Raw genomic sequence first — 21,545 nt, 5'->3', positions numbered from 1 at the left:
TTTGACACTACAGCAACCACACGGGGCAACTTCTGCAATTATGTCAAACAGTGTAATTACAGCAATGCCTGCAACTAGGCATGGCAAATCTAAACCAACCTCTGCAACACCTGCAGCTACGGCAACCTTTGCATCTACAGCTATACAGACCAATCAACATGGCAAGGTCTAAAAACAATCACTGCAACTATCAACAGCAGTAATACTAGAAAAGGCAACTTCTGCAATTTAATGTACCAACTTCTTCAGATAAACCAACCTCTGCAACTATAGAAAGACCTCCACTGAGAACTTATGCAACTAAACCAGTCACAACAACACAAACACTGCAACAACAGCAACACAGGCAACAAGGCAAACAGCTGCAACATATGCAACTAAGCATGACAAATATTGGCAAAACACTGCAACTAACGCATGCAAACGCAACTAATTAACCAGAGTAACTACCAGTAACCAGAGTAAAAACCAGTAACACCTACATGGAGACAAGGCAGCCTACACTTCAGCGCACACCCGCAATCAAACACAACAGCTGCTGCAACTAAATATGGCAACTCTGTGACTCCCAACTAAAGCAACCAGTCCAACAAAGCGACTGAGTGCAGCCCCTTACAGTCCAACCCCCCGGGCTCACGACCCCGTGTAACGACAGTAAGCAGTACCGCTCCCGGGGCTGCAGCGCTGCTGCCGTCGGTCACTTTAACGATCAAACCTCCGCCGAAGCCAGGAGGTTAAATCTGGAAGAGCGGAAGGAGGAGGAGGAGGAGGAGGAGGAGGGAAGGGGCAGATCCTGCCTTCCTCAGACGGAGTTAAAATAGTTTCAGGAAACTTTGATGAACTTTTCTCCGATGTTTCCGTAAAAACTGCGAAGCTTCGCACCGCGGGCCGCCCACGCAGAGGAGCCGCGGGCCGGAGGGGAGCCGCGGGGCGACATGTCGAAGAGATCCGGAGCCGTCTGGATGTGACTGGTAGGTGGGTAAAAATGCTCCGAGGAGTCCCCGCTGCTGGTAAACAACGTGCGGGCAGAGCAGGGCGACAGGAGCCGCTGCAGAGCTCCAGCCGCACAGAGGCTTTAAAGAGCTGCAGTCAACCTTTACAACTTCATCAGTCAACTTTGTGTGCAACCACACAGAGAAAGTGGTGATAGATGATTTTAAGCCAGCAAATTTGTCTTAAAAATATCTGAACCTTTCCAGATTGTTGAACCTGTTGCTTAGTAATTGATCCCCATTGATTTTATTTGACATAAGTGCAGCTTTACATGATTATTGATTGGTTATGGGTGTTAATAACCTCCTGAGATCCTACAGCAGCTTTGCATGATTTACACTTCAAAATAAGCCTCTTTATCTTAAACTGAGACTTTAGTTCATCATCTGTCTGAAACAAGCCCTTTTAGCTCCTCCATCTTTAAGCTTCTGATTGGCTGCCCCTCCTAACAGACCGCTAACAGCAGATGGGCGGGGCTTCTGTCCCTAAAATGACCACATTAGTGATTATCTCTCTCTGTGACATCATAAGGATCCAGGTGTGGAAATACCTGGCTGTAACACAGTGAATGACCTCATGTTGTGGATGGATCATCTCAGATGTTCTCTTAGCTGAAGTTTGGTCTGTTTATCCATGTCTTCTTCTTTCTCGATGGCTGCTTTGGCTCCGCCCATCAAGGACCCTCAGCTTGAACTACAGCTGAGAACAAATTTCAAAGTTTTTACATAAAAAAAAATGATCAGTTTACTTTTACACTATTAAAAGTGACATTAGTGGCTGTTATTTATTTTTGGTTGATCTTCTGTTTTGTTTGAGGAGGATGGAGGGAGAGAAAGAGACGTCTGAGGAGAAGGAGGAAGAAGAGGAGGGGGAGGAGAAGGAGCTTCATTATGATCACCTCGCAGAGGCGTCCTCTGTGGACTACCAGGACCGTCCCATCATGCACTGGGAGGAGCTGAGCCAGCGCATAGCTGAGTTGGAGAAGCAGGAGCAGGAGCGCAGGGAAAGGTCAAAGGTCAGCTGTGGATAATGTTCAGGGTTTGAGGCTCTTTTTTAGACTACATTTCCCATGATGCGCTTCAGCATTAGCTGAGAAGTGGAAAGCTGAGTTTTTGTCAGCAAAACTGATGATGTAGTCCTTTCATGGTTTCCATCAGCTGTAGTTTAACCCTAAACTCAATCAGCAGGCAGAAGGGGGTCCTGGGCTCGGGCTCAGGTGAGGTTATGAATCCAGTACAGGCTGCACTCTGCTGGGAAAACTGAAGCACCAGAGCATGCAGTTCATCTAATGTCCACTAGGGGCTCCAGCAGTGAGTCAGTCCACTTACCATGTTTTTGGTGTATCATCCTCTTTGCAACTGCCTAGCAACACCTAGCAACCTTCAGCAACCACTGGGCAACTTGGCTGATCGGTTTCTAACCCTGTTACCTAGACAGCAGCTAACAGTTACAGCATGAGACCAGATTATAAATGAAATGTTAGAAACACGTTTGCAAGAATATAACCAGAATACAACCAGAATACAACCAGAATACAACCAGTTGTCTCAAGAGGACGTTCCAGTCTGAAAGTGGTTTTTCTGATTACTGAAATTTCACCATGAAATTTGCAGTTTCTATCAAAAATAAGCAAAAAAAAAAAACAGTGCAGGTTTCAAGAGAATAGTCAGCATGGCTTAGGGTTATTAAAAGCTCAGTGTTAGCTTTCTCGACCACATGGTTTTTAAAGTCACTAGTAACCATACTTGTAGTTTTATAATTTTAATATTATTTCACATTTTCTTGCACAATTGATACCAAAATCAGACCCGAATAAATTAATTAAATTTAAGTGACACAAACATTTAATTGGGAGCTAAAACACACAGCTGACAAACGCTTAGCAAGAAAGACCGCGCTCTCTGAACGGGAAATTCAAAGCTAAATCCCACAGAGAGGATTTTTGAAAGAAACCATCTCAACCTTTGTGCAATGAAAACCAAACACTGCAACTACAACACAAAATATGAAAAAGAAGCCTTGCAACTAAAGAATCTTCAGCAACTAATCAAACTACTGCAACTAAAGCAACAACACTAAACTTGGTTATTTGTGCAACTGAGCCAAACACTAGCAACTAAACCAGAGTTACAACCACTGATAGAACAGCAACACCTTTAACTAAACACCAGCTTCTGTAACTAAACCAAAATACTGCAACTAAGGCAACCAAATGCAGCAACCAATCAGACTAAACCTTACAGTCCAAATCCTGGATTTGCTTTGGAGCCTCTAGAGGCCATCAGAGGAACTGCAGCTTTCGGTGCTTCAGTTTTCAGTCCTGGAGGTTGATGGTTGGTTGTTGGGTGATCTGCAAAGAATAAACTTAGTTAATACTGTCTTTCTGCAGAGGGGGGTGGGGCTGAGGATGGAGGGGGGTCCAGGTGGAGTGTGGAGTGACGTCTGGGAGGAAGATGGGGAAGACTTCCGGAAGTGTCGAGTGGCACGGTAATGCAGCGTCATACATAACCATTTGTTTTTTGATGAGTTTGTGTTTGTTGGTTTGAATTTGACTCACAAAGTGTCCCTGAGTGAAACCAGTTAGCCAGCTAGCTCCTACACAGGAACACAGATATAAAGCCCGGATGTAGTGACCATGGTGACACCTGCTGGTTAGAGAGGTCTGCTGCGAAGCCTGGAGATGGTTCTCACTGTCACTCTGTTGGCAGGATATTTGATTCTTGGATCGTTTAGTCTTCGGCATCAGAATCAGCCCTGAGTGATCTTTATTCTGGCTGCGTGCCTGTGATTCATCCGAACTCAGGGCCGATCTGATGACTCAGCTGAACGTCTTTAAATGGCTTCATCAGCTAAAGCCACGTCACGCTGGGAAACAGTGGCTGCAGACTGCTGCACAACCAAAGTTATTTCAGCTGTGTGCGATGAACTTGCAATCTTGTTGCCTGTGAAATGGTTGCTTCAAAGATAGAGATCAGGTCTGCGACCACTCGCAGTCAGATGGAGTTATTCAACTGTCAGTTTGCAATTGAATGGAGTCAAGTTGCCAGTTTCATGCAATCTGTTTGTGATGATTTGGCAAAAATTGCTCCTTTGTGGCCCTCTGCTTACACAGAAATCCACATTAACATGTTCCATTCAGAGTCCAGCCAGAACCTCACAGATCTGAAACAGACATTTAGAAGCTCTTACACAATTAGTGATGTAGTTGCTGCAGGATGGCAATTTAACTGCAAAATGACACAGGCACTCAGCAACTGTGCTTTAATACAGGAATAACCAGAGCTCTCTTCCACAGTGTCCCCCCCCCCCGAGCCTGGTTCTGCTGGAGGTTTCTTCCTGTTAAAGGGAGTTTTTCCTTCCCACTGTCACCAAGTGCTGCTCATAGGGGGTCGTTTTGACTGTTGGGTTTTCTCTGTATTATTGTAGGGTCTTTACCCACAATACAAAGCGCCTTGAGGCGACTGTTTGTTGTGATTTGGTGCTATATAAATAAAACTGAACTGAATTGAACACAGCCAGCTGAATCGAGGCTCGTTGCAGGCAAGTTGCCCTCATGGTGCAGACTGACTCAGATTAATTGCAACATGTTGGCAGTGTGTCTGTGCAGTTAGTCATCACAACTACTTGCACTCAGTTGCTGGATGTGAAAAATTTCAATTCAGTCATCAGGCAACCAGCAATTTTTCCTAGTCACAACAAGGTTACGCCTCATTTTTAGTCCAGTGTGAACGAACCGTTGCATCACGGATCAACCATGAGCAGATCCGTGGATGAGTTGCAGCTAGCTGGATAACCGTATCTGCCCTGCTTGTGTGTCACGAGGAGTTTGTTGAAAATAAGCCATGAACAGAGTAAAAACCTGCTGATGTGTGATTTCATTTCTAGATTAAAGTCAGTGGGAATAAAGAGGATAAATACACAGCTGAGATAAACAGAAAACATCAGCAGAAATCTCCCATCAGACTCAGTCTGATGCACACAGGATGTTTTTTTTATCTGCTTACAGATTTCACAACCACAGAAACCTGCAGCTGTGCTTCATCAACAACAGCGACAGTGAAGAGGAGGAGGAGGAGGGAGCCAATAAAAAGGTGTGTCCTTCACTACTGACTGGAGCTGGTTTCAGGACAAATATCCACACCAACAGTTTGATACAGTCAGAGAAATATGAACGTGTTTTCCTGCAAATGCAGCAAAATGATTTAGACTCTAAGATTTAGGAAATTCATGCTCTGTCTCACCTGCTTATGAAACCTTCCAAAATTGTTGTTTATAATCACTTAATATTCTACAAGGCCTCCCAGATCACTGCCAAACACAGAGAGGTGTTTGAAACTCTGAAACAGCTCTGACTTTAGGTTTGACAGCGACGTGCAGCCTGCAGCACTTTGTTAAGCTGAAAGAACACAAAAGGAAAAACAACTTCCACGTCTGGCAGAGTGGCAGCACAGCTTTCTGGGCGTGGATGCAACATTTCTCAAAGGATATTTGGACATTTCAAAACATTTCAAAACAGCAACTGAGTGAGTGTCACTGCCAGAGATCTGCAGGGGGGGTCTAACCGAAGCAGGAGCTGAAGGAGCAGGGCCTAAAGAAGATCACGGAGACCATTCATCACCAAGCAGCAATAAAAAGCAGCCTGATGATGCAGAAAAACTGAATCAGCCTTTAGGAGTTTTTAAGGAGAGATAAAACACGAGTGCAAACAAAAGCTGAAGTTCCCTTTAATGAGCTGGAAGTTTTTATACGTGAGGCAGAGCTAAAATTTTAAAAGAATCTGAAACACTGATTGGAAGCCACAAAGGGTTAAATAATTAGTCTAAGGAATAGTTTTATTTATCTCTGTGTGAGTGTCATGTGCTCTGAAATCCCTCAGATATAGTTAGATATGTTCTCACTCCCTCTGGTTCAAACTGTCCTCCTGGTTTCCAACTTTGAATAATTTTGACTGCAGCTGTTATTGTCTGAGAACAATGATTCAAAGGGACTTTTGGTAATTACGCACCGCAGAGTTTAACTACACTGTCCACCACCAGGGGGCAGCACAGTGAGTCTTTGACAAGGTTTCAGATATTGTTGCTGTTTTTCTGTCATGAGATTTTTTTATCTGTATGAAAATCTATAAAAACGGGTGTTAATGAACACCAACCCCACCCTTAACTCACCAGTAACCTGGTGCTGTCCGTAGTCTGACCTCTGACCTCTGCCCCTGTCAGGCTACAAAGGGAACAGGGCGCAATGGTTGCCATGCTGCCGGGCTGAAACAGGAAGTGGCCACCGCTCTGAGGACGCTGAGAGACAAACTGCTGGCTGAACAAAAGGAGAAGGAGGTGAGAGAAAGAACGAGATGTGACTGAGACAGACCTGCTGCTCAATGATCTGCAGCTCATCTGTGTGTGTGTGTGTGTGTGTGTGTGTGTGTGTGTGTGTGTGTGTGTGTGTGTGTGTGTGTGTGTGTGTGTGTGTGTGTGTGTGTTGCAGCGTCTGGCCGGCACCAGCTGCGTGGCCCAGCGGAAACATCTGGAGTGCTGGGAGCTGCAGCAGCGTTCACTGCAGCAGCTAAGCAGCTTGAGAACGTCTCTGGAACAGGACGTTCACGGTACGCAGTCTCATGGAAGATCGGCGAACACGCCGGAAACACGACTGCACTGCGCGCAGCCTCACATCTGGACTTCATTTACTGTTTTTCTTTTTTAAATTACTGATAACTAATTTTGTCTTTGTTAGTTTTACTCAACAAAAACAAAAAATTTGACTTCTGTTAGTTTTTTAGGTGTTTTTAGAAACATTATGGGATGTCACAGGGTAGGCAGTTCAGACCATTCGGAAACAGCATAACGAGGTGCTGGAATGGTGTTTCCTGTGGTCTGGTTAGACGGTCGACCGCCAACAGAAATCCTGGAAACGTCACCCTTTGACTCAGTTTTCCTTGTTTTCCAGCTCTGAGCTCCGAGCTGGTGGCCCACCTCCTGGTGCGAGACCAGCTGAGGACGAAGCAGGACGCCATGCTGCTGGACGTCCAGGACCTGACCTAAGACCAGAACCACACGGCGGACGGACGCTCCGCACAGTCTCTGCAGAGCGCTTCTTCTTTTGGCCTCTCTGGGACCAGGATGGGCCGGTTAATCAAAACCGACCAATCAGCAGCATCCAGAGAAACAACAGGGACATAATACTGGAGGATCGGGTTCAATGGGAACAGAAGGTCGGCCTTTACACAAAAGAAGGAAGGTTCATGTGCGACTTGGTACCTCACAGGGGAGTCACGACAAGTTTGACGGCTGTTTTTGGAAGTCGGACCCATTTGTCAACACGTCCAACAGTGTAAAGGCAGCCCAGACGACGAGATCTTTAAAACATTCAAAATAACAGCTAATGCAGATCTCTGGCTTTGGCACGATTGCTTACAAGCTGCTCAGGATCTGTGATTTCACGTTTTTACTGTGTCTGGAAACGAAGGTGGAGGAAACAGGCGGGTTCATCAGACATGTGGGATTATGGGTTAGTAGACTGGGAGGCCAGTTCTGATGGTTAAATGGGAGCTGATATGTTTGTTTCCAGCTCTCTGTTTTTAGAGTAGCCTTGAATGAATCAGTTAATTATAATCCTTATTCATCTCATACGAGCCCCTCATATGTCGTCCCCCCCGAGTTCATCCTCTTACCCAATCATTAAAGCTCCTCTCTTTAAGGCCCCCCTCCCTAAAAGCCCACTTTCTTCTGATTGCTCATCTCATGGATGTGAAAATCATGTGATACACAATAAGCCAAAGCATAATGAGTCCCCTTTATGGAACCTGCATGTAATCTTCTTGCATGGGTTTTCAGCAGGTGAGATCTTAAAAAGGAAGCCAGCGTTTTTCTTAGTGAGTGTCAAACTTCACAAAGTTTGAATTCAAACACTTTTTGCTGCATGACAAAGATCGTTTACTGGACCATCTGCACCACAGATTCATATATGACCCTGTCTCCTAAAAATGACACGTACATACTGCTAACTTGTAAATTAGGCAGAAGTTTTAGCTCATTTTTAATATTTTTGCAAGAAAAAAAAATCAGCCGGATTGTTCGACTGATTTGAACCACATGTGAAGTCTGTAAAAAGCTGTTTTTAAAAAATACTTTTGCTCCCTAATTTTAAGCCATCATGCTCACAGCGTAGCTGTGTTATTATCCTCACTCCGTCCACCAAGAGGAGTTCTGTTGAGACTTCGTGTTCTCCAGAGGAATATGTTAAAGCTACAGGATGGACTGCCATGAAATGTGGGACATATTGATGGTTACCAAACCAAAAGGAAAAATTTATATTCCTCCATCAGTTGGTGAATGGTTGTTGGAAGTTGTCACTGGGTAAAATGGGTTGCAAAGATGGTGCTGCACCACAAATCCTCCTCGTTGATTGCTTTGGTTGACAGCAGATTGCCAAGTTTGCCCACAGTTTGCATTGAAGACAACAACTGCCATCTGAGCGGCAGGGAAAAAGTGCAACGCAAACCGGAAATGCCTTCAAAATAAAAGTTGTGCTTTACTGCTGAGACCAACAGATTTCAAAAGGTGCAACTTTTACTTTGAAGGCAATAGGTTTCTTTACCATTCAGCTTGTTGTTGGTGAGTATTCACAGACAGAGAAGTTGGCCTCTTCCATACAAACTACTGCTAGCAACCTGCTAGCAACCAAAACAATCACAGAGGTTTTTGGTGCTGCACCTTCTTCCTCATTGCAACTGAATTCACCTAGCAACTTCCAGCAACCGCTCACTAACCAGTTGGGTGAAACACATTTTTACCAGAAACCGGTGGTTGTCAGGTGGTCTCTAGGCATGTCCGACTGGGGCTCTAAATATTACTTGGTTAAGTTTAGAAGAAGTGTGTTAATTCCTGCCGATCGATCAGCAGCAAAGTTAAACCGATCAAGCTATTTGACTCCTGACAGTACGTTTAGATTTGGGAGGTTTGGGATCAAATTTCATTAAAAATCATATCTTCACATATTTCCAACATATCCAACTCAGTGATTTTGAGTTGTGGCGAGACTAATTAAATGTATTCAACAAAAGGGATTTAACTGCTTGGACTGTTGCAAATCTAACTTATCTTATTTAAGTTTTATTTTATTAATTACTGTAATACTTTTACCTGTTACTATAAAAAGGGAACAGTACACATATATAGCATGTGGAGCAAAAGAGCTTAAATGATCTCTTGATTTGTGGACATTATATTCAGCTGTTGTTTTTTAAATAAAAGGGGAATTTCACCAAAACTGAATGTACTGTCGTCACATTACAGCAAAAAACAACTAAAAATAACTTATCAGTGGTGAAATTCCTCTTTAACTGATGCTAAACTCTTCAGGTACCGTCGGTGATTGTGCTATCATTGTTTACTTTAATGTAAGGGAATAATCCACTTAATTTAGCCAACTATGTACCATGATTGCTGCCTTACTTTGATTTTCCTCCTTAAAACTTGATGTCATCTCTTAACGTCATATAGTTTTAATAACACCCTGAATATGTTTTCATCTGACTGCAGCAGTTTATCTTTCATTTATACACTAGTCAAGGATATTTAGGATTGTGCTCCAGTACCTGTGATGAGAAGCTGAATGTCATTTACATTGAAAGCAATATACTGTAAAGGGAAATTTGCTTTCTCATTTACAATTAAATATTTAAAGTCACACTGAAATGATGCTGTTTTGAGTTTATGGAAGCAAAAATGTATAAAGTGAAGTGTTTCCCCATGAAGCACCCTTCTTAGCAGGTTATAACACTGATATAAGACTGTTTATCATTTCACTGTGACTTTCAGAATATTTAGAGAAGTATTTTAAAATGTAAATAGAATTAATTACAAATATATTTGTAAATGTAAACATTAATTTTGAAATATATTTTGAGAAGCAAAACTTGTCGATCTGATATTGTTATGCTTTGGAATTGCTGTAATTTTTGATGTGTCCATTTCTATGCAGATGATACCCAGATTTATCTATGAATCCAGATGACACCAAATCACCTAGTTAAACTAATTAGTTTTACATAATGTTTTAATGGTTTGAATGTTTTAGAGACATAAACACCTGGATGAACAGGTTATTGTATTTGACCCCAAAAATCTCAAAACTGTTGTGTCACCTTCTTTACTTTTTAAGAGTAGGCTCATAGCTATCCTTTTTGATGAAGTTTATAGTTTGGGGTGCATCAGGTGATGTAAAGAATCTGAAAAATTTGTATTTTGTAGTATTAATATTCTAATATTCCTAAGATCAAAGTTTTTTCCAACTTGAAGTGGATCTGTTCTTTAATTTTATTCTGGGACTCTACTAGAGTAGCTCGGCATGATTCACTGACCATAATAATCCTTATTTACCTTGTGGTTGTTTAGCTCCTCCTCCTTTAAGACCACTCTGCCTTTACACCAACCTTCTCTGGTTGGCTGGCCGCAAAAGCAGAAGGTTTGATCCAATGGAGGTATAAAAGATGGATGACCTGGCTCCACTTCCTCCCACTGTAAAGAAGACTATGCCAAAATTTAACTGGTTACACACACACACACACACACACACACACACACACACACACACACACACACACACACACACACACACACACACACACACACACACACACACATTATGTAGCCCTGCCTCCAATATTTTTACAGTTTCTGCTATTTGCCCCTTATAGTTAATCACTACGTGTTTTCTTAGCTGACATTTATATATTGGTTAGCTTATGAAACACATATTTAACATAATGAAGAAAGTACAGCGATGCCTGCGGTTCCTTGTATCAGTTTGTGTAGTTTATCTGTTAGCAGATGGAACAGGGTGGGGTTTATAACCTATGCTAGACAGTAGGGGGCGATCAAGACTTCTTGGCTTCATGTTTGGGGAACAGTCAGGTCATCCATGTTTTCTACAGTCACTGGCTTGAACAGTAAGCTTTTGGGGCTTCTGCGCTTGAGATCATCGACCATATAATGTGTCCAAAAATGGTTACTTATGGCTTTAAAAAAAACTACTACTAATGGGTGATGCCACAGTGGGGGGCTCCAGTCCATCTTTTATGTCCAGTCTATGAGTTGAAGATGACCATATTAGGAATATACCCTTGCAATGACATCATAGAGATCTAAGAGTAGAAAAAACTGCAGTAAACTGAGTGTTTAGGGCAGCCTGCAGCCTGAGCTTTTGACTTACAAGGATCACTGTACAAACACTGAGTTCACTATTAGAAACTTTGGCCATGTTTAATAGAAAGAGAAAATATGTGACAGAAATTGAGGCGAAGCGGCACTTTAACCAGCGTGATTTGATGCTATATTTATTCATACCTCTGTTGTGTTTGATCACCCTCAACACTGCTGAGCGTGTTTGGTCTGCAGCTCTGTCCTCTGTTTATTTAGTATTACTGTATGAATCGGAGCTGATGGAGGTGATGATGGAGGGAAGGGAGCAGACGAGTTGGAGGGAGAGGAAGAGGAGGGGTTGATGCATTCACTTTTCTTTCTAATTAAAGCCTCAGATAACTGGAGGCAGAGCGAGGAGCAGAAAATGAGACCCTTCAAAGCTTCAGGAGCTCCTCCGGAGGAGAAGGTGAGTGATTTTAAATCCATCCGCAGCTTTTTGAAGCCGACTAAAATTATTTTATTTCCAACTTTGAGCATGCAAACTCAGGATTTATAAACCTTTTATGCTTAGGTAAGGGAGCTGCTCGGCTGAACTGTATCTTTGTTTTTATCTTGGGTCGCGTGCAGGGCAACATGATCACTGCAGAGTTGGTGTTGAGCACCCAGGCAGTAAAAACAGCAATAAAAAGAACAGAAATCTAAATATCTTCATCAATTCAACAAATATTGTGTGTCAATAAAATTTCAGACTGAGCCATACAGATGTTTAACATTTACTTTGAATTATTTAAAGCCCAGTTGCTATAAAGATCCAGCGAGTCATGTAAAATCATCAGCTCGGAGCTGCACGGTGAGCACCTCCTCCTCCTCCTCTGCAGTCCTTGTATTGGGTTTCATTCCTGCAGTTGTGGCTGAATGAATGCTGATCAATTATTTACAGAGAAGCTGAAGGTCAGGGGAGAAGTCCCGAGAGGACTTTCAGGCCCAAAACACACACTTCTGAACCACAACTCCACCAGAGAAACCAGAGCTGGAGACCTGCAGGACAACTGGGACGAGGAGGAGGGCAGCTGAAGGTGGGAGCTCTGATTCAGTGATGGTCAGATCACGAAATACTAGAAACAGAATCTATTTTAGGTCAGACTCGCCTCTGATCCTTCAGATTGATCTAACTGAAAACACTGCAGTCCTCTGTGGAGAAATGTAAGATCAGGCAGCAGGTGGCATCATCACAGGTGAGTCCTCCATCCTCTCCTGTGTTTGGCCCCAGATGTGACGCTGTGTAAAGATCTGTGCTGGAAGTCGATCGCTGCTCACTGAGTAATGAGTGGCTGCTGTAACCCTACTGAGAGGCACAAATTATACAGCTGCTTCAGTCAATTATAATTTCATTTATCCTCTGATTTTTGTTTTGTTTGGAGAGCAAGATAAAGAAACAGAAACTCAAGTTTTCATTTAATTAAATTAAAGAAGAAAAAAAAACCCTGATTCCAAAAAAGTTGGGACGTTGCATAAAATGTAAATAAAAGCAGAATGCAATATTTACAAATACTCATAAACACATTTTATTCACAACAAATCATAGAAAATGATGAAAATGATCTAACTGAAACATATTTACTATTTCATGAAAAATATGGTCTCATGTTGAGTCTGATGGCAGCATCGCGTCTCTAAAGCTGTTACAGGTCCGTGTTTCCAGCTGTGCAGCATCCTCTGCTTTAACACCAGCCTGTAAACATCTGGAACTGAGGACAGCTGGGCCTGTTCCAGGAAGCAGCTTTAGCTCCAACTCTGAGTTTGTAACCCTGAAATGAAGAAACTCAGGTTTCAGTTCCAGAAAGAGCTAACTCCAACTCTGAACCAGTTACCATGGTAACAGACTCTGTGAGCCTAACCTGGCAGGTGTCTCTCTGACTCCGCCCCTCCTGCTGCACCTGACCCACCTGTCTGACCCTCCCATTCATTTCCTCCTTCATAAAGTGGCTGTCAGAGCGTCAGAGGAGCGAATTCATCTGCAGACGTTTATGTTTCTACGATCACTGAAATCCCAGTTAGACGTTAGTTTGTTATTTTTGTAACATGAAGCTTTTACAGTCGTTCACTCGTCAACAGGCTGTAAGGACGGAGACAGCGATGATGTCACAGCTGCAGCTGTCAGACTGTCAGTCAGTTCCTCTGAAACACTTACTGTAGTTATTGTAGCATCACTGTTACATCACACTGATCTGGATGAAGCTGCTGACACAGAACACACTGATCAATGATTGATCAATGATTGTGTTGTAAAAGCTCACTGATGGAAAAATATCTGGCACTTGGAGAAGATGTGAATGTTAGAGATGAACTGAAGTGATTTTAAGAACTAAATGGATTTAAAGTGACTTAAATGTCAGCATTTTGAAAGTTCTGCTGTCTGAAATTCAGAGTATGAATTTCCATATTTTCCACTGAAAATCACCTAAATCTGTGATCGTCGGCTCTATAACGGAGCAGCAAACCGTGTCCGAGTCCACCTGCACAGCAGGAGGATCCAAACGATTGAGACAGATCCAGGCCCAGTTCAGGGTCCAGTCATTGTCCAGCTCATCCAGCCCGGATCCGTTCATAATGGATTCATTTTCCCAACATGATCAGCCTCTTCACGTAAAATGTCTCATCCTCCCAAAACTGTACTGAAATATTTAAAACTATAAAGCTGAGACATTCATTATTATAATTTTGCCTTTACTGGTAAAACTTTACATTTATTCCAGACTTGGAAAGCTGCTCTGACTGTTTCCAGCTAAATATGAAACTGTGACTGAACTCTGACCTTTGAGAGTAACTCAGTGAAACATCTCTGCTGTGGCTGTCAGAGAGCAGTCATCTGTCAGTGAAGCTGATCTTAGATCAGATTAAATTGGTTAAAGCAGAAATATTACAGTAGTTTTTCTGTAAATCATTTTTTTATCCAGTAACAGCTGAAATAATGAAATTCTCAATTAAAAAAATGAATTAAGTGAGGCTGCTATTCCAACAATAAATTCCATTTTTTAAATGATCATAAACTGCAGCAGAAACAGTTTTTATTAAATAAACTGACCTGAGGTCAGCTCCCCGGGGTCTGCTGCTGTCTCTAACACACAGCTCGGTCAGTAAACTCTGAGCTGTTTCTCCACAGTTTTATCTTCACTTCCTGTCTCCTGCAGTTTGTCCGTCAGGCTCAATAATCAGATTTTATAAATCAAATGTAAAATTAGGATTCAGCTTCATCTGATGGAGATTCAAGGTGTGTAAATGATGACAGCAGACATTATAAAGAAATGATATATTTGATATTTTATTCTGTCTATGATGATGTCAGAGTGGGTCAGGCTGATTAAAGTGACTCATCATGCTCCACACTGACACGTGCGATCCTCCATCCATCAGATTAAAATGGAGGCTCCGCCCTTTATTTACCCGTTGCCATGGTGAATCCTGGTCTCAGAGCTCCATTGATGATGGCTTTCTTTCCTTAGTGCTAAATCAGGGTGATCATACTCAGAGCTGATTGAACTGACTCTGATCAGCTGTTCTGGAACAGGAAACTCAGAGTTGATCAACTCAGAGCCTGTTTTTAAACTCGGAGTTTGTTGAACCTGCTTCCTGGAATAGGGCCCAGCTGCTGGACTTTGGGAGAGGAATGTTGTCCCGTTCTGTCTGATAGAGGATTCTAGCTGCTCAGCAGTCCTGGGTCTGCTTTGTCTTCTTTTTGGTTCCTGATGCTCCACATGTTCTCAGCTGGTCAAAGGTCAAAGGCCGGTTCAGCACCCGGACTCTTCTACAGCCAAACCGTGCTGCTGAAGTAGCTGCAGGATGCAGTTTAGCATCGTCCTGTTGAAATATGAAGGCCTTCCCTGAAAGAGATGTCATTTTAAATGAGATTTGGCCCAGGCACGATGACAGTGTTTCAGGATCATGTTCACATGTGGCTTCTTCTCTTTAAAGGTGCAGTCAGTCATTCAGTGGTCTAGGTGGACGTCGCGTTCTGCCTAATTCGTCCCCTTGGAATTCTAGGGTTGTATCTATGTTCTGACCAGTTTTGAGATATTAGGCTTTAAAGTTTTTGCACTCTGTATAGCAAAAATTACACATGGAATCAGTCTTTTTCACACATGATTATGAAACACACCCTTTATATATCCTAAATCAATAATATCAAAATCCTATTAAATGTGAAAATGGGTTTTTTTTGAACAAGTAAAATGTCAGAACCTTATAATTCTAAGGGGACGATTTGTGTTTTATGCATGTTTAAAGATCAGCCTCATGCATAGGAACCCAAAGGCAAAGGAGAAGAGAACTCACGGGCATTTGGGTGCTGTCGAAGCAAATTTACATTTGTGACTGCACCTTCAGACTCAAGATATGAAGGATCATACTGATGTTATATCACCTGAGAAAGGGTCCCCGTCACTAGAGAAGTGAAAATGAGAGAGAGAGACACACACCACCAGCATCTTAATAAAATGTCATCCTCACCTCAAGCCTCATCTCCTGAACTGGAATCAAGACTTGAACACATGAAAATGTGCATAAATATGCAGATTTTGTATAAACATGCTGGTATTGTTAGCAATGACTTACTGTCAGCAGATCAGGCATGTGACCCTCCTGTTTCCAGACAGCAGGTTATAAGCTAACATTATGCCAGCTACTGTGAGGCGAGTGTGCTAAAGGTGTCCAGCAAGGTTAGACCTGCTTCAGACATTTTCACTAAAGCTGGCTAACAGAGGCTAACAGTGGCTATCAGATACTAACAGCAGCTAACGGAGGCTAACAACAGCAAAAACAGTAGCACTTAAAGACAGAAATGTCCTCAATAACTTACCTTGTATCATCAGTCAGAAGCTAGCTCATCAACCTGCATCAGACTTCTTTCACAAAGTTTTACAGCCTCCTTCAGATTAAATAGACATGGACACAAAGCATATTGGCTCTTAAGGTGAACAGTGGACTGACAGCCTATGATTTTACACACTGTAACTTTCACCTGGATTTGTGCATGGCATGGTGAGCTGTGCTCACAGACAGTGATTTCTGGAAGTCTTCCTGAGCCCATACAGTGAGTTGCATGCCTATTTTTGATTCAGTGCTGCCTGAGGGCCTGAAGATCATGGGCATCCAATACTGATGTTCAGCCTTATCCCTGCACACAAAGATTTCTCAAGATTCTCTGAATCTTTTGATGATTCAAAGTCTTTATTATTATATGATGAGGAACATTATTCTGAAATTGTTCCACAATTTGTAGACAGGTTTTTGCAGATTGGTGAGCGTCTGTGCAGCTTTACTTCTGAGGAGCTCTGCCTCTCTAAGATGCTCTTTTATTTATTTATTTTTTTGAAGTTGGAAGTGACGAACAAGGGATGGATGTGACTAAAGAAGCATCCACACAGGAAGTGACATGGCGACCAGAGTCCACAGAAATTCGATGACGTTCAGTGACTTCAAACAACAGGTGAGCTGGTGGAGCAAGGTGGGTGGGTCAACTTCGAGCAAGTTTATTTGTTGTTCTAAACATGTTTAGGGTGTTTTTTCTTCACTTTTTGACTCTCCAAAGATGTTATTCCTCTCTCCTACAACCTTGATTGAAACTACTGCAAATGACCAATTATGCAAATTACGTGATGACGTCATATAGCAACTTCTATTTTCAGTGATAGAAAATTTCCCTTATTTTTAAATACAAAACTTGACAGGTATGCAATAGGTGTGTCCAAATTGAGGTGCTGCATTTGACGGAGGTCGCATTCGAAGGCCGATTACATCACAGCGAGGCGATAAACGTGGTCCAAGTTTGACAGTGCCTCGGAATGCAGCCCACAAATGTGACCTCCTTTTGCCCGGATTTGAAAGACACGTCGGGTGTATCCTTCGTGGTCTACCTTATCTCATGGTTCATTCGCTGGTTACTGGTCTTTATGGCCTTCGAAGGACGAGTCATCGAAGGATGCAGCACCAGATTTTGGACACACCTACGGCGACCAGTGAGGGTGCTCCTTGAGAAACCAATGAGATTGCCACTTCCTATGGTAGCAACTTGTTAATCACAACGTAGCCCCACCCAGAAGCATACTTTCTTGTCTTGTCACTCCAATGAAGCCATAAATTAAAAATTGAACATCAAGCTGTATTCAAAAAGAAGTTTGAAGTTACATAAGACAGGGAGTTTTATTTTACTGATGAAATATTTCTTTTGTTACAGCTGCTGATATGATAATAAGAAAATAATAAGAAAATGAACCTGCTGCACACTTTCCTGATGAAAGTAGCAACTGAGACCATAATTCATCAGAAAGTGTGCAGCAGGTTCATTTTCTTCTTATTACTATTAAATCAGCTGCTGTAACAAAAGAAATATTGGATCAGTAAAATAAAAGTTCCTGTCTTATACACTCAGACTTCTTTTTATAAGCAGAGGAGTCGCCCCCTGCTGGTCAGTATAGACATTTAAGGCACTTTTCAGACCCAGAAGCTTCATCCATCATTTAAACACAGACTGTGGCGGAATCACAGAAATCATTTATTTTCTGAGGACCATGAATGTTCTTTAAAAATGCATTCAACCATCTGACAGCTACTGAGAGGCAGGCTAATTACCATCCACAGAGCTAAATGAGCAAATCAAGTATCTTACGTCTATTGTTACCTCTCAGTTCTTAAAACAAACTCCCAAACAGGCCAAAACAATAATAATAATAATAAAAACACCCGGACCCCGACCCTAAGATTTTTGCTGTTAAGAGGTTAAAGAATAATCTGCATGTGGAACCATTAATGATTCAACTAATTAACATGGACTATACTAACTCTGACTATACTAAAATAATACCCAGTACTACCCAATACCCAATATTTCTTCTTAGAGAATCTATCTTTCTTCAGGTGCCCACTATAATTCTGCTGCAAAGTTCATAGTGTAGATTCTGTCCTACTGTACACTGACAGTTTGAACAGCTTTGTATCGGACATCTTGACCCACGCTTCCTTGGTTATTGTGACACAGGTTTTAAATGACCCTGACCCCAACATCTAGAACAGACCACCAGCCTGCTGTACGAATGGAGAGAGGTCTCCGGAAAGTTTCATTAATGATTGAGGAGCTAATTGAGCGAGACAGAGTCTTCATCAGCATAATGTCGGTGGTACATTCTGAACAAGCTTTCCCAAGAATAATGAGGCAATGAGGCTGTGTTTTCTTTGCTCTCTCTCTAGTCACAGAGACATGGATCAGCCAACACAGACTGAGGATAGATAGATAGATAGATAGATAGATAGATAGATAGATAGATAGATAGATAGATAGATAGATAGATAGATAGATAGATAGATAGATAGATAGATAGATAGATAGATAGATAGATAGATAGATAGATAGATAGATAGATAGATAGACTGAGTCTATTGAAGGAGCCGAGATGATGCCAGATGAGCCTGAACCGATCCACCTCTGCCACAAATAACCTTCAGAGGTTCATCATGGGGTTGAGCCAAACCTCCAGCATCACTCCAGACATCAGTTTGCTGGCGGCAGCTGTGGCAAGCAACCAGCCCAACACCTCCGGCACCTCACCCACCTCGTCACTTCCTCTATCTTCATGTAGCATCGATGAATCCTACAAGTACGTCTTCCTACCCGTCTGCTACTCGCTGACCTTCCTTTTTAGCCTCATCCTCAACTCAGTAGTGCTGCTGCGCTCCTGTTGCCATCATGGCGCCGGTTGCAGTGGCGCCGGGCGACGCTGGAACACGTCGCTGATCTACCTGGTGAACCTGGCCACTACAGACCTGATGTACGGCCTGTCACTGCCCTTCCTGGTGGCGAGTTATGTGCTGAGGGACCACTGGGTGTTTGGGGACTTTATGTGCCGCCTCGTACGCTTTCTCTTCTACTTCAACCTCTACTGCTCCATCTTCTTCCTCACCTGCATCTCTGTGCACAGGTAGGAGGGCCCAGCACGATCACTGTCCCTGTTTAATTTTAGTGTAAGCAGTTTACTTTCTATCCAAATGTAGCACAAACCTGAATTAGATAACCAGATAATCTGAACAATAAATGGAAATAAATGCAAGTTATGTGAATATTTGGGAGTTTGGGAGTTTATTTGGAATTACCAACTCTGTGCTTACTGCAGACTGCAGACTAAACAATGAGCTTGAGTCAAAATCGGTTTCCACAGCTTCTTGCTGTATTTTGCTGTTTATCAGAATGCTTTTGCAGTCATTTGAAATTTCTGCTATGAGACTGGTTTAGCTGCTCTGTCCAACTCACAGAGCATTCAGGTGCTTTAGTAACCCCTCCCTTTGTCTCCAGCTCATATCCAGAAGCACACTTTCAGAAAAATCACCAAAACTACAACCAGATAATTACTGTTCATATTATTTCCTGGTAATGTTAATTTTTGATGGAATTCTCATCTTTGCTATTTGAACCTTGGCTGGCTAACAGGAAAAATAGCAAGCTATCTGATTCTTCTGACCTTTGAGCCCGTCGGAAGTTGATGAAATGTTTAGAAAAGGTGAACTGATGGGTTTGACCTCGAAACTTGTGATTAAAGCAAACTGCTGACCTGCTAACCTGGCATCAGCTTGAGTCATTTTATACAAGGTTAGTTTTCATTTGCTCCATCCAGGTTTGGTTTGTCTGTTAGTTTGTTAGCAGGATCACCTGAGAAGTTGTCATCAGATTTCCATAAAAAAACAGTGGAGGATCCAACTTTGATCCTGAATTCAGGAATTTTTGACCCTCAAAAAATAGAATAAAAAAACAAAACATTGTGCATCACATGGTCACAGAAACATATCAAAATGAAGTGGGGCCTCTGTGGAGGCACTGTGGGTACACCCACACAGCCCACAATTGGCTCACATGGGTATGTTTGCTGAGTATCTTGATCCAGATATCCATGCATAGTCTAATGTTCAGCCTTGGCAGGTAAACGGTCTCAGACTGCTCTTGTTCTTGTCTTATTTTGTGACAGAAGATTTCTTTGGATATTTCTTTTGCCAACCTAAAGTCAATTAATGGAAAAGCTGAATTTACAGAACCTTTGTCCATGGAAGCTTGGTCAGAGAAACAGTGAAGCTAGTTCTGGTTGGTGCACTCTTAGTTTCATTCATGGATGAGGACAGAAAGAATTTTTAAATCTTTAAATGAGAACCTGCAAGATTTTAGAACCTCAAGACAGCAACGCATGAACAAGATCAACCTAGGTGTAGAGTTGGCTGTATTTTAGCCACATTTCCACCTTTCAGAGCAACTGTTCTAAGCATTTTTGGCCTTACAGTGCTTCTGTTATGACAAATAGCTGAAAAGTCCGTAATGGTTGATATGAACCTCACTGTAACCCTGAACAGGTCATTGGTGACCTGATGGATGTTACGAGGTTAGTGATGGATTTGATCTCACCACTAGTTGTCTCTCCACAGATACCTGGGGATCTGCCATCCAATGAGGACCATCACTCTGGAGAGTAAGCGCGTGGTGAAGGGCATCTGTGCGTTGGTTTGGGTGGTGGTTTTCATTCTCACCTGCCCCATCTTCAGGTTCGCCCAGACAGGATATGTCAGGCGTAGAGGTGGTGGGGCTGCTGAACCTGGAGAAGGGAGGGATGATGGGAACATGACTGGGGACCAGGAGGGGGAGAGATACGTGAACTGCTGGGATGATGCCATAGACAAAGAGTTTGCAGACTATGTCCCATATGGCATTGTTCTGCACCTTCTGGGCTTCTTTGTGCCCTTTGTCATCATTGCCTGGTGCTACTCCCACGTAGTCCGAACAATATTTCAGACCCTCCGCTCCCCCCCCAGTTCAGTAGAGGGTGGTGAAGATGGCCCGGTGGGTGACGGGACTATGGAAGGAGTTCAACGGCGCGAGAGAACCTCTGTCTCCATTTCTGGCTCACAGTACTCACACTACATCCGCCGGCGGCGGAAATCCATTAAAACCATTGTTACCATCACACTGCTGTTTGCGCTCTGCTTCTTACCCTTCCATGTGACCCGTACACTCTTCCTGCTCCTACGGCGGGGACAGCTTGGTGGCTGCAATGCCATGAAAGCTGTCTCCATCTGCTACAAGGTCACCAGACCGCTGGCCTCCTGCAACGCCTGGCTCAATGCCCTGCTCTACTTCCTCACAGGTGATAAAGGCGGCCCCAGCTGTTGGCCAGGAGAGCGCACCATCCATCGAGACCCCCGGAGCGGCTCCCTCTGGTGGCCGCTGAAGATCCTCAAAAAAGATGGGGTCGGGGAGGACGATCACGATGTGGCCGAGAGGGTTGAAAGGGAAGTGCACTTAGAGAATGAGTCCAAGTCCTCCAGAGTCATCTTCTAAGAAATTTTAGCACCTGTTTTGTGGTCAAAGGCCACCTAAACAATGAGGGA

At 42.9% G+C, this 21,545-nt stretch overlaps 2 protein-coding genes across 2 annotated transcripts; both read left to right on the top strand.

Annotated features, from left to right (window-relative positions):
- Nucleotides 1-791: 791 nt before the first annotated feature.
- On the top strand, nt 792-9,822 carry LOC115792609 (schwannomin-interacting protein 1). The gene is made up of 7 exons (XM_030747210.1): nt 792-975; nt 1,813-2,008; nt 3,383-3,480; nt 5,000-5,084; nt 6,210-6,323; nt 6,475-6,592; nt 6,934-9,822. The coding sequence occupies exons 2-7, from the start codon at nt 1,814-1,816 to the stop codon at nt 7,026-7,028; spliced, it is 705 nt and encodes a 234-aa protein (XP_030603070.1). The 5' UTR covers nt 792-975; nt 1,813; the 3' UTR covers nt 7,029-9,822.
- An 8,762-nt stretch (nt 9,823-18,584) lies between these two features.
- On the top strand, nt 18,585-21,495 carry LOC115792597 (P2Y purinoceptor 3). Its single transcript, XM_030747195.1, has 2 exons — nt 18,585-19,099; nt 20,586-21,495. The coding sequence occupies exons 1-2, from the start codon at nt 18,585-18,587 to the stop codon at nt 21,493-21,495; spliced, it is 1,425 nt and encodes a 474-aa protein (XP_030603055.1).
- The last annotated feature ends 50 nt before the right edge of the window (nt 21,496-21,545 follow it).

The sequence above is a fragment of the Archocentrus centrarchus genome, chromosome 14 (assembly GCF_007364275.1).
Source record: "Archocentrus centrarchus isolate MPI-CPG fArcCen1 chromosome 14, fArcCen1, whole genome shotgun sequence".
NCBI lineage: Eukaryota > Metazoa > Chordata > Actinopteri > Cichliformes > Cichlidae > Archocentrus > Archocentrus centrarchus.
The sequence above is the reverse complement of the archived record's forward strand: the minus strand, read 5'-3'. Positions and strand labels throughout refer to the sequence as shown.